General features: G+C 45.3%; 1 protein-coding gene across 1 annotated transcript; it reads left to right on the top strand.

The window, feature by feature from the left end:
* The first annotated feature begins 10,125 nt into the window (after nt 1-10,125).
* LOC144155428 (putative nuclear transport factor 2) lies at nt 10,126-11,627 on the top strand. Its single transcript, XM_077686840.1, has 4 exons — nt 10,126-10,351; nt 10,632-10,703; nt 10,915-11,013; nt 11,283-11,627. The coding sequence occupies exons 1-4, from the start codon at nt 10,244-10,246 to the stop codon at nt 11,394-11,396; spliced, it is 393 nt and encodes a 130-aa protein (XP_077542966.1). The 5' UTR covers nt 10,126-10,243; the 3' UTR covers nt 11,397-11,627.
* The last annotated feature ends 1,904 nt before the right edge of the window (nt 11,628-13,531 follow it).

Raw genomic sequence — 13,531 nt, 5'->3', positions numbered from 1 at the left:
CCACAATCATAATCTCGGACTCGAAAACGGCCGTTCGAATTTTCGCCCCACGCACTCAAAGCTCACCCGACGCCCCGGTAAAATTGATGTACACTCCAGCCCACACGGGCTTGGGAGGAAACGAGGCAGCAAATAGGGCAGCTTGAGAGCTCGCCGTCCGAGCTGGACCAAGCCCAGACCCTTCCATGGAGCCCTATCAGCTCGAGACAGCCTCCTGACGTACGGCGAACTACCGCCTCTCCCGCCGCCAGCTACCCGGCGCTATACAATGCCGGGGAGAGGCGTCTATATATGCAATTCTATATATGCACATATAGAATTAATTTAATCTACCACACAGTTTACCCCTCCCCTATAACTTCCCCGCGTGCGGAGACGTAGAATACCTGGAACACGTCATGTGGAAACGCCCCAGAGACCCGCTTCCCCAGACATAGTGTCGGAACGAAACGAAAACCGGAAACGAAAAACGAAAAAAAACGATATTTTTGGCTGGAACGAAAACGAAAACGAAACAATATTAATTATTTCGTTCAGGAGCGAAACCGAAAAAATTCGTTTCGGTTTTCGGTTTGAGTGGCAATTTCAGGTATTTCAGGAATCATTTCAATTTCCATTCAGCGAGACGAAAAATTGCGTTGATTCTCTGGCATAAAATCGTATTTCGTCTTTCTGGCACCCACTCTCCTTCGGAAGGCTTGCTGCTAGCTCCCATACTCTCTCCGTTTGTTCCAATAGGCGCAGTGCTGAGCTCCATGCGGAATTGCCACGTTCATCTAGTTTATTAAAATACCTACATTAGCCCTACATTGTTTAGGGGGTGTGATACATGTATAATAAACACTGATAGTCTAAAAGTAGACATTAAAACAATGAGGAAAAATTACAACCTTTGGTGTGTACACCACTACCAGCGCGAACAGCCTTTTGGTGTGTACACCACTGCCGCCGCGAACAGCAGATTAAAGCCGCACTCAATGCAAACAGCTGCACTTGCAGCGAGAGTGCAGCGGAAAACATTTCATAAGCAGCGGAAGCAACAGTTTCGAGCAGGGCAGTATTATCTCTAATAGTTTTTCGAAAAATACGCTTTCAATGCGGATATGCGCCATTAATATTAACCTATTTTCGTGCTGTTATGCATTCGTCTGGATATATATCGGGGGGGGTTGCTGAAGGTACTCATGTTAATCTATTGCTACATATTCTCTTACAATCTCTTTGAAGATTAAAAACAGGAGTTTTACAGTGTTCCATGAGACAGACCATTTTAAACTTTTAACAATAACATCACAACTATATGAGTTCCTCTGAAATTATATTTTTCAATAACATATTAGGCATGACTTCCCCTTTTTTAACGAAATTTCATAATTCTCAATCTTTTCAACAATTTCACAAATCTAAATTTTTTTCGCGCACACACGAACCGTTATGAACCGTTACGAACCATTATTTTTTTCGTTCCGGAGCTGAAACGGAACGGAACTTTTATTTATGGAACGAAACAGAAACCGAAACGAAAAACATTTCGTTCCGACACCCTGTCCCCAGATACCAGACGGCGAGCTCAGACCTGACGACCCAACAGATCATCACGGAGAGAGCAGCCAAGGACACCGGCCTGCCAACGCTACCGGCCACCACGCCACCCTAAGGACCAATTAGTTGGGTTAATAAAGTTTATTTCTCTCTGTCCCTAAATAAAGCCTGTTCCCTCGCTTGTTGGACATCCATGGTGTCACTTATGCTGTCAGTGTCAACTATTACCTCGATAGACAGGGACTGTAATTTTCAAGCTCTATGACGCCACCCTTCTTGAATAAGAATTACGTTATCATTTTCCCAGGCTAATCGCCAGGTTAGTCACGTTACGTCTGAGAGCATTTCAAATTGTAATTACGAATAGCGTCAGTTGAGCATCCCCATGGAGCAATGTGATGATGCACTAGTTTTCTTTGAGGCCTATATTGGCACTTATGTTTATGTGTCTACGCCACTGTATGGGCCCCAGTTAAAATACGAAAGGTGGATCGGTCGCCGATGCTCGATGATCGATGCGATGATTCGATGAAACGACGATTGCTTGCTCGTTGGCCGACGGCACATAGCCGACGACGGTCTACTCGAAGCAAACTCAAAATGTACAATATGTACACTTTATTTACATTACGTATTTACAACTTCCAAGGCTCATGATCGCATACAAGAGGTCAGGCAAGGCCCGCATCGAACGGGGCTCGCCACTCCTCTCCTCTCCTGTTTTCTGTCCCACCGATCCCTCAAAACATCAAACTCCTCGGTTTTACAACTGAAACCCCGCCCACAAAGAGGACGTCACAACTTGGGAGTGAGGATGGCTCATTGATTACACCACACTAGGCCACTGATTGGCCACCAAGCTAGGGGGGTAGATACAAAACACAATACAAAACACAAATACAAAACACAAATATAACAGAAATGAAAACCAACCAACTAAAAGCAGACCCAACTCCGGGAATCGGCTCTCGGGCGGCACGTCTTGGGGTATTGTCATACCGTGCACCCCTATGTTTGTGCTCCCCGCCGCCAGAATTGAAGCGCCTAACAAAGCCTGGTCGCCTACCTATTGACGCATCCCAGCCGCCGAGTCGCCAGGCTCAGATGTGTGACGAACGGCAACTTCGCCCAGTAACTTTGAGCAGTGCAACTGTCATAGACTGAACGTCAGGTGACCAAGGTTTGACCCCTTGACCGACCCTCAGCTCCCGTCCGGTTCGGGGATTCTCGGGGCGGTAAGCGCGGTCGTTGAAATATCAACGGTCCCCCTCCGCCGGCTTCTCAGACGAACGCAAGGAAATCATTCTTCGATTCTTCGAAAGCTTACACCGCTTTCAGCTATTATGGAGTGACCGACGCGCTCGTATGCGTTGTATGCGCCAAACTGTATTTTCAGTCCTTGTCACCGGACTGCTAACTGCGGGAGATACATAATATGCCTCCCTGGATACCTTTCTTTTTCTTTAATTAATGCATATTTCGCGAAAGGAGTGACTACCACAGGTCCTCTCGATCTTCCTCTTTCGTCGAGTACGCAAAACCTCGTGATCGCCGGAGACTAACTCACATCACGTCAGTTGGGGGTTTTAAAACAGACACCTGTGGCTAGCGATTGTTAGACTGGACGTCCACCATAATCTTCTTTGCATGTTACAACACGGGTAGTGCGACAATTGTCCGGAGCCGAATGCGATGAGTCTTGGATTTACCATTTGCAAAGGGCGTACCAGACTCTTCGTGGAACACAGTAGATTGCCCTACAAATAGTGACCACATACCGGTAGTTGTCCATATACCTGTCGCCCCAAGTGCACCGTAACGTGTATTGCGGACGTTGGTAAATTATGAAGTTATGAAAAAGAAATTGCGTTCGGCTAGCATATCTCTCCCGAATGAGCTGAGGAAAACAGAGCTATGAAGGTGACAGCCGCATTGAAAAGCTCACTAAAGAAGTCAGAATTCATTGTAGGTTCAGCCAAGAGAGATTATGTAAGCCCTTGGTGGGATCAGGACTGTTCTAGAGATCATCGGCGTAGGAAGGCGGCGTGGAGGAAGTTTATTCATAATCAGAGTACCGATAATTAGTCACATTTTAAATAATATTCCGCTATTTTCCGCCGAACTTTCTCTACGGGGAAGCAACTGCATCATTCGCATTGTTTCTCGGTGCTTTCAGAAACAAACAAACAAACAAACAAAAAAACCAGGCGTAACCGCATAAACTCTTGCGTAACCGCAAGAGTTTCGATAATCGCAGTAACGATGTTTCAGTCGTGGAACCGTCTGATGAAATCACGAAAAAGTCGCCCAGGACTTACAAATCAGGTTCTCATCAACTTTATCACCCATGGTCGTAGAAAGTGTACCAGTTTTAGACTTCTCACTGCCACGGTGGGAGAAACGGGGGATGTTGTTATGCGGCTACCGGTAGCCTCCCCGAGGCCATATGTGGTTTCTACTCCTGCGATAAAACTTTTGTTTGAGGGACCTCCTGACGATCTGTTGAATATCGTAAATACTTCATCGGGGAAATCATGGATTCTTGCAGATTAGAAAATCGCAAAAATTGTCCCCCTTCTAAAGAACCCCAGCCTAGGTGTTATTCCGGACAATATTCATCCAATTGCACTAACTAGAACCCTAGGAAAATTGATGGAGAGAATTTTATATGGCCGTTTAGTCCAGTTTTTGTCCAGTAAAGATAATCTAAGCCCGCATCAAATTGTCTTCACTCCGGGTTGCTCCACTTGGTCCGCGTATACAGTTTGCGCGCAGAAATAAACAGGTATGCGCACTCGTCACAGTGGATGTTGCTAAAGCGTATGACAGCGTGGAATATAGCGTACTAATATACCCGAGTAATCCTTTCACGGATTAAACAACTTTTAATCGGGCGCAAGTTCTTTTGCTCGAGAAATAGTTTTTGAATCATCGACTCTATATCAGACAAGGGGCGTCCCCAAGGCTCGGTTCTTTGTCCCATCATATTTAATGTACTAATGAGTTCAATTCCGATAAATCAGGAAGTTTGCACTTGTATGTTTACGCGGACGACATAGCTTTTTTCTCTGCTGCTCAGGACATTCATGTCCTTTATCAAATGCTACAGGCCTATTTATTTTCCATCTAAAAGTGGTTAACACACATAAAGTTGAAAATGAATGTCAATAAGTGCGCTGTCATTGTGTTTCCAGTATCCGCTCCGGTTACCCTCTGCCTGACGTATCGGGAGGCGACTATCCCTCAGGTGACATCTTTGAAGTACTTGAGTGCAATCTATGATAATGCAATGGATTGGCGCCCCCGTATAAACCATATCGCTACTAAAGGGGAATGGGTACTTGGACTGTTGCGGAGACTCAGCAATATGAGTTTTGGAATGAGAAGGGACACATTACATTTTATTTACAGGGGGTACATGCGTCCCATTTTAGTTTGGCTGCGCCCTCTTTTCTGATTCACCAGCTTACAAACTCAGCAAGCTTATTATGTTGGAGCATCAGGCACTGAGATTGTGCCTCGGCCTCCCAAGGTGCGTGGCCAATAACACCTTGTATTTGGAGGCCCGCATACCTACGGGGCAGATACTTGGAGGCTCACTAAGAGGGTTCAACTTAAATTGAGGATGACTCAGCGAGCAATGGAACGAAAGATGATAGGTGTAACATTAAGGGACAAGAAGAGAGCGGAGTGGGTCAGGGAACAAACGCGTGTTGAGGACATATTAGTAGAAATTAACAATAAGAAGAAATGGACGGGGGCAGGGCATGCAATGCGAAGGCAAGATAACCGTTGGTCATTAAGGGTAACAGAGTGGATCCCTAGAGAAGGCAAGCGTGGCAGGGGGCGCCAGAAAGTTAGATGGGCAGATGAGATCAATAAGTTTGCGGGGATAAATTGGTCGCAGTTAGCACAGGGCCGGGATAATTGGAGATTAATGGGAGAGGCCTTTGTCCTGAAGTGGGCGTAGTTAGGATGGTGATGATGATTCTGTGCCTGGAGTCTCGGTTTCGGCTGTTAACAGTACCGACGGTTATGAGGGTTTTTGAATCTCCACAGAGCAGATTTTTTTCATTGATGGTTGCTCAGCCGGCACTCTTTTTCAATTCTTGGTGGCCTCGGCACATTCGCCCTCAGTGTACGTGTTTACGCCCAGACGTACATTGCTCTCTCCATTGAGTATCAACATTCCCACAATGCTGACAATGCCCTGTGAGGTCCCTCCTGCGCCGCTAACTTTCTATAACACTTTCCCCAGTAGCGCTAAAATGCTTACGTCGCGATTTTTAACAGGACTATACTGAACGACCACATAGCAAGCTTGAATGATTATGTAATAGTGGCAATAGATGCGTCCCAACGTTATGAGTGGGAATTTTTAGTCCACATCTTAACTGTCAGTCTCGCTGCGTTTACCTGATTTCACACCGATATTTCAAGCCAAATTCCTCCGCAGAACTTAAGTGTAGCTATAATTACTGACGCCCTATCGGTTTGTTCTGCTCTGTAATCATCCGAAAATTTCGCTTTTATTCGTGCATTCATCTTCCCCCTACCTTCACATTTGCGGGAAATCTGCTTCGTATGGGTTCCTGGTCACAAAAGGTTACTGCCTAATGAACAGGCTGACTCGGCGCCATCGTCGGGATGGCCCTCCGGTTGACCTATGCTTTATTCCCTTTATTGTAACAGGAGCAAGGTTTCCTACTTACCAACGCCTAGCAAGAGTGCAGGAAGAGATCGTCACTAATTTTGAAGATTAATTATGTCCATTTAAAACATAATTGGAATTCCCGTTTTTGTGAATATCGTCAATGCGAGGTCACATTACTAGCTTAAGATGTCGAGTCCCCCAACTCAACTTTTTTTGCACCGGGCTGGTCTCGCCTCCTCCTCCACCCGATGTGCTGTCTGCAGTGAACAGGAGACTTTAGAGCACTTCCTTTTGCATTGCCGCGGTTTTTCAATGATGAGGCAACGTCATCTTGCAACGTACGAATTTTGGTACCCTATTTCCATGCCCGTACTACTATCTTTTGGGGCCACATCACTGGGACATTGTCACCAAGGAGTGGTTGCAGCCATTCATGCATATGTTTCCGAGACCTAGGTGCCTGTCCTGTTAGCTTTGATTCTTGCATGTACTTTTTCCGGCCCAAAAAGCTACTTTTTCTATTCCAAAATTTATTTTCAATTTTCAACAAATTATATTTTGTAATAATGCTCTCTTTCTGCATATAAATCGCTAGGTTTATAATTTTTCGGTGCTTTAAGCGGGCGCATTAGCCCTCCTCACGCCCGATTCGTGGCCAATCCCCTACGTGGGTATGTGCGAAGTCACCAGGAACAACAACTTTCAGCTAGCGACACGCACTGCACTGGGCGCCGTTGGACCGAGCAAAAATAGTCGATTGAGGAAACTTCACATAGATACTAAATTGAATACTAAAAAATGGTACAACTGTGAGCCGCCAGAAACAGCAAGCACGCACAACGCCACCCTGTCAGTTGCTCGCTTGCGATAGAGCGAGAGCGCGCAGCACACAAGCACTGAGAGAGGAAGAGGGAGAAAAAAAGGAAATAGAGTGGGGTTATTAATGAACTCCTCAGGGCATTTCATCTGCATTCGACTCAGTCCGGAGGTGGGAAACTTCAAACGGGAATAAAACAGGATTAGAGTGCCTCGATGCACGCGCCCCCGCTTAGAGTGGTGTCAGCTTTTGAAAGGGCAGGTGCCGCCTCGGCGGCCTTGGCGGCAGCGTGGCCGCCATTTTGACTCCTCCGGCCGGGCTCCGGCGCTTGGTGTGCATGTTGTTGCTCACTCGATGCTCGTTCTCCATGCCCTTGTGCTGCGGGCCGCAGGGCAAAAATTATTCTAGGAATGGCTAAAAACTCTAGCACTTGCCCCGGGGATCGAAAAGAAGGCTGGACACCGAAAATCAAGCGCGACAAGCGGCATTCCACCAAAGCCTCATCCATTTGTATTGTAAGTAAACATTTATTATTATTTTTTTTTGAGCGCTAAGCTCTTTCATCAGCCACAAATATTTAGTGCACCATTATTTTTTATCTGGGTGAGTGGGCAAACGCCGGGCAAGCCAAGCGTCGTGGAGCGTACGGGGAATTTGGGGAACGACCGCGCGGTGAGAAAATGTCCCAAATAGGAGGCCGGAGTATTTATTGAATAAAAAAGCACCCGTGTGGGCAATATTTGGCGCAGCTTAAAGGGCCCCGAGTATTCTGATACATTCAAAAGTACTACCGAGGGTTTCAGAGTAGTGTCGTTGCGTGGGAAAGTTTCACCCTGGGTTCGGAACTTATATTTATTCGTGCACGCTTTCCACAACTTCGTCGAAAATTGCATGCCTCTTCCGAAATGAGAACGTTTGGACACAAAACTTATGCTGTTAGTGCGAAAAATGTTCAGCGTTACGATGTCGGGCCGGTTACCGCCGTCTTTGTTCTTGCGAAGCAGTGCTTTTTAAATGACAAGTAAAAACAAGCCCAGGCCTATTGCGCAGTGTTGTGTCATTCTTACTGGATAATTAAATTCTGCCCTAGTAGGAAATCACGACTTTGCTACAAACTTTTCATAGAAATAAATCTGTAACGCCTGCTATAAAGTATCGCCCCAGCGACCTTATCTTTCGTCATGTGATTGTTTTTTATTCGCCAACATTTTCAGTGCAAAGGTTTAACGTATTACCCTAACAGCAGGCAAGGAACGCCCTTTATAAATCTCGCCCCACAAACCTGTTTTTTCGTCAGCTGATTGTTTTTATTCGCATAAATTTTCAGTTCAAAGGTTTAAAGCATTACCACAGCAGGCAAGGTCCATTGCCGCGCTCATTGAAACGGCTCACTGGAAAACGCCCGTGAAATCAGATGATTAAAATTTTCCCGTGGAGATAACCTCTCCAATGAATACATATTTCTCTCTGTATCGCACAGTTCTTGCCGGGGATCATACAGAGCGCATAAATGAGGTTTTGGTTCAATGACAAGGACGTACATTCATGGTTATTTTGCCAGTCTGCTGAAATCCAATTGAAATTTTCTTTGCAGGCTTGCTTTGAACCAAACTACTATGAATGAAACTGCGGGATGGCTGAAAAAGGCTGAAACCGAATGCAGTCATGAAGATAACAGCGAGTCAGCGACAGTCCTCAGCAAGTTCTCCATGTAAGGTTTTATTTGTAAAATTTCTTCTGTAGGCGCAGCATTTGCGTACACGAATAAATCACATGTTCACTGGAATTCCCGGGTTTTGTTTCGTAAAAGTAGAGCGACAGTATGGAGATGTGATGTGTTCAGGCATGCCCGTAAAGTATCTTCTGTAAATGGTCAGGTGGGGGATGGGTATCAATATCAGATAATAATAAGGGAAAAACAGGTGTTTATATTCCACAAAAAATTTAAATATGTGAATAATTTCCGCAAGAATACTAATAAAGTAGTTCACATTTCATCTTACCAGCATATTTACACAGAACTGCCACTCGGCACCTTATTCCTTGGGATGGGGGGGGGGGGGGGGGGGGGGCGGTGAGATTGGGCGCTTCTTTTGCGTGCAAGGCAATTATGCCAGTTTTAGAAAATTATAAATTGTTTGTAAACATTGTTTTTAAACCCTAGCAAGCTCCACAATACTGAAATTTTTACGTTGAGGTACATGTACGGATGCTGGCAGCATGTATATAAGTGCTTTAAACGATGGGTAGCGTGTTTGGAACAACGTTTTTACAAAGAAAATAGGTAAAGGTTTAGACTTATCGAACGTCTGTCGTTTCCCGCCTAAGGAAGATGATTCGTTTTTAATATATCGAAGTCTTCGTCAACCACTGAAGCTTAACACAGGCACAGGCCATTAGCTTACAAGGCATACTTCGTTCCTTTGATAAGCATTGAGGCAACAACAGCACTAAGTGCTGGCTAAGCTTCGCAAAATAGAAAAGCTTGCGAACGTGCGCTTGTTCATGAACGTATCGTGTACCGCAAATGGTCGCGCGCTTCGCATGCTACCCAGCTGACGTGGGAGACGTAATGGCGGATGCCGTAGCAGACGACGCGGCTGTCCTCACCCATAGAGTTTCATGCTAATATCCTCACCCTCAGCGGAGCGCGCGAGCATCAAGGCACCCTAAACAGGATTGGGTAGAAGCGCCGCCTTGCGAAAGCTGGACGAACCGTGTAAATCGTTTCACAGCTGGGGTGGAGGGGGCGCGCGCTCCGTTGTCCACCGGACATTGCTAGCATATTGCTAGGGTGCTAAAGCCACTGGAATCACCAAAGACAGGAGACGCGAGCAATATTGGCAAGTGGAAAAGGACAGGCTGTTGCGCTATTTTTGCCATGCGCGACAGGCAGTCATGATTTTTCTTCCTCCATGCAGGCAGTGCTACATAGGTGGCGTTGACAGCAGCCTCTTCCAAAAAATGCGATTTAAAAACGGTGCTGTGTAAAACTGTAATTTAAAAATATTTACTTTATAATAAATATTTTAAAGCTCAAAAACGTTTTTATTTTATAAAAAGTTAATTAAATATTTATTGTTTTTGTTTTAATTTTATAAAACGAGATTTGGGTAGCGAAGACGGTGAGACGGTGCCTCCGCTCCACCCGTGCTAGGCCTACTGGCAGCGGTTATTTATTTTGTGCCAAGGTGCCAGTGTAGCCCAATAATTTAACAGCACCTCCAGACATGTCTCTAAATCCCCAGTACGACACAATTGGCAAAACTTTCATACAGCAGTACTACGCTATGTTCGACGACCCTGCTTTGCGACCAAATTTGGGGACGCTGTACAATGTAAGCTATCTTTGCTTCAGTTGTGCTGCATGTTAGGCTTTTTTTAGTAAGAGATCTAAGCTATTTTACGAGTCCTAAACATAATTTACCTACCATGTGCTGTAGCAAAAGACTGTGGATCTCTTTTAAAAAAGTACATGCCAACTGTGTTCATATTGAGCGAAATTTCGTACTTGTGGGTGGAGGCGAGCGTGACCCGTTGACAAATGCTACAACTAAAACAAGACGCTAGCGGGTTAGTGAGCTGCAGTGACATTATGATTTACGTTTTCCTTTTTAGGAAGAAAAGTCCCTGATGACATTTGAAGGACAGCAAATTTTCGGGCGGACGAAAATTCTAGAAAAAATACAGGTAAGCAATGCCGGTCGCTCACGATGTGCAGCTAGCTGACTCGGTTTGTTGCTTCGTGTAAATCCCTGCTCGGCAATATATTGTGGCTTTAATACGTGTGCCGCACTCTGGTCTCTCTAAGAGTAAAATTATGTTACATTCTTGCTTGCGCAACAACCACGTGTTTTGGAATTGTACACCCAGAGTGACCGGCTTTCATTTTCTTCCCAAGGGCCTCGGCTTTCAAAAAATATGCCACTCCGTAACCATCAGCGATTGTCAGCCGATGTTCGACGGTGGAATTCTAATATCCGTCTTAGGCCAGCTCAAGGTAAGACCTATTTGAGTGTTGGCTCGTTTTGCCATAGACTCAGTGACCCTCATTATCAGCGTACGAAAGTGCTTGGTGTGGGCGTACCAAGTATGGGTGTCGGCAGCATTTGTGCGAGAAATGCACTTGAGCGCATGAAGTGCAGGTTTCAGCATTTGTGCATGGCCCTTTTTTGGGCCCGTACATTGGCGAAGCTGCGTCTTTTTTGACAGCAGCAGGCGCTTACTGCACGCGGCAGGTTGCTGCAGACTGCGTTTGCTCTCTTCCAGACTGACGACGATCCGGCACACACGTTCAACCAGGTGTTTGTGTTGAAGCCCATCGCAGACAGCTTCTACGTGGAGCACGACGTCTTCCGGCTAGCCCTGCACCACACGGCATGAGGAGCAGGAGGAATAAAAGAGTGGCAGCACGGGGTGTCCATGAGAGGGCTCTGCTGCATGTAACGTGGTTCTCGGTAGCTGCTGCAGAGACATCCCGCCTCTGTTTGCTTTTTAAGAAGTTGTATGCGTGGTTTGTAATAAATGTACATTTTGCTCCTTTTTCACAAGTATCCCAAAGATGCAGGTCACTGCCAGCAGTGTACAGTTGAGGAGCTTGATGTACTCATCATTGCTGTGCTTTGGGTGTCTTGCTGGTGATGACGCAGCTGGCCCTGCCGCCTCCCCAGACACGCTCTGTCGCAGCATGGTCTTTGTAGAGGCAACACACACGTAGCAGTACAAGCCTGTATGTTGCTTCTAGAGAGACTCGGTGATCAGAGGCGAAAGATGTGGTTGCTTGCGTGACCTCCGCCTGTTCACGTGGTCGACTTTAGCGGATAAATCATTGTGTACAGCTCCATAAAATGCATTGTAGTTGGTACTGCCAGGACATATAAAGGTGCGCGAACAGCTTACTGGTAAATGCGTGGCTAATATTTGGTATTGTTTGTTTTTGCGAAGTTAAATCCTAGCCACAGTGAACCCTGTGAGCTAGCGCTGCAATTCAGTTCGCTTGGCTTATTAGGAGTGCTGCTAGGTAAAGTACTAGAAAAAAACTATTGCTTACATATCGGCGAGCGCTGCAACATGGTATAATGCACAAAAGGGCAAATGCTAGACATGGATGTTGAGCATTTGTCCTGTGCACTCTGTCTCCTGTCGTCCAAGTAGATTAGCCAACTTGCTGCTGGCTTTCTAGAAAGCATTGTGAACCCTCTGCTCTAGCACCATATTTTAATGTTTCATACATTATGCTTGTTAATCGGCTCCCCTAAAATCTTGCACAGTACTGCCAGCGTGCAGTGCACTCCAATCCACATCATTGCATAGCAACAAATGTGCAGCTAAAATGAGACCGACTAGCATGGTTTTGATTGAAGGAGCCATGAAAACAAAGCAAAAGTTTGGTTCATTAGAAAAAACTAGCTTTGTCCTAATAACAATGACGGCAATTTTCCCCGAACTTCAAACAAATAATCGAGATAAAGTATGTGAAGCAGTGGAAACTCCCTAGCCACCTTCCGGTCGTTCTATAACGTTGCAGAATCTTGTTTGTGCGAGTGGCAGCCGCCGATCTATGCCACCACCCAGAAACATGACTGGGTGATTGCATAGGGGCCTCTAGATGCGTTTGATTGTATCACTTGAATGCTAAAGTGCAGTTAAAACACTGACATGTTTTTATTACTGACCCGTATTACATCACTTCCATATTTCGTCGCTGTAGTGTGAAATTTGAAACTTTTTAATTTTTTTTTTTTGTTAAGAAAGCATGTTTCATAGCTGGAATGTAGCTGAGTGTTACCAAAGGCTAGTTCTTCTTAATTGAAGGGAGTTGTATTTTGTCTTCATTACTAATACTACTAAATGATTCGGGTGAAAAGGAAAGGAAGTGCACTGGGGATATTATTGAGCCTATCTGTGGGCTCACCTGCATACAACCCAGTGGGGGGGGGGGGGTGCCCCTTTAAAAAAGCGTGTTCCTGACTGGCTGATGCCCATAAAACCTTCCTTATCACTCTGTACGGGTGACTGCGATGCATTTATGATGAAGCGAACCCAAACAATGGGCTGCTTATTAATGCGTTTCAATTTTTTTGAAATTTTCGTAGGTTTCTAGTCATTTTTTTTTTACCTGGCAGGCTGTTGAGTTGTCTGTTATTTAAAATGGCTGTGCAGATGAAGGTTCAGCCTGTGCAGATCACTAGCTAGGGTGATTCTTATATTTTAGAGGTGTTTAGTTGGATACCAGGAAATGTAAAACAAAGCAGGCGATTTTTAGTGGATGGGCAGTAATGTTGATTGTGGCAGTTGCTGAAGTAGTTCCAATCAACTTTGCTTTTGCACTATTTACTGTTGCAGATAAGCACCAAAACAAGAAAAATGGACCTAAACATGCAAAACCATATCAAATAGTGGCACGTGAAGTGCAAGGACTGTGCCACTACTATTTGACCTCAAGGAAACAATCTTTTTTTGTGTTCATGTTTATATCCTCCTTAACATCTCATCTGTGTGCTACTTTGTCTTTACCA

The sequence above is a fragment of the Haemaphysalis longicornis genome, unplaced genomic scaffold, assembly GCF_048455015.1.
Source record: "Haemaphysalis longicornis isolate Haplotype H1 unplaced genomic scaffold, Haemaphysalis longicornis Haplotype H1 scaffold_1, whole genome shotgun sequence".
Taxonomy (NCBI): domain Eukaryota; kingdom Metazoa; phylum Arthropoda; class Arachnida; order Ixodida; family Ixodidae; genus Haemaphysalis; species Haemaphysalis longicornis.
Note: the sequence above shows the minus strand (reverse complement) of the source record. Positions and strands in the feature narration are given on the sequence as shown.

Bases quoted from the DNA above. Each gene is read 5' to 3' on its own strand.
- LOC144155428 (XM_077686840.1), top strand. From the start codon at position 10,244: ATGTCTCTAAATCCCCAGTACGACACAATTGGCAAAACTTTCATACAG. The intron at 10,704-10,914 runs GTAAGCAATGCC...TTTCTTCCCAAG, and splicing joins AAATTCTAGAAAAAATACAG to GGCCTCGGCTTTCAAAAAAT. The intron at 11,014-11,282 runs GTAAGACCTATT...GCTCTCTTCCAG, and splicing joins CCGTCTTAGGCCAGCTCAAG to ACTGACGACGATCCGGCACA.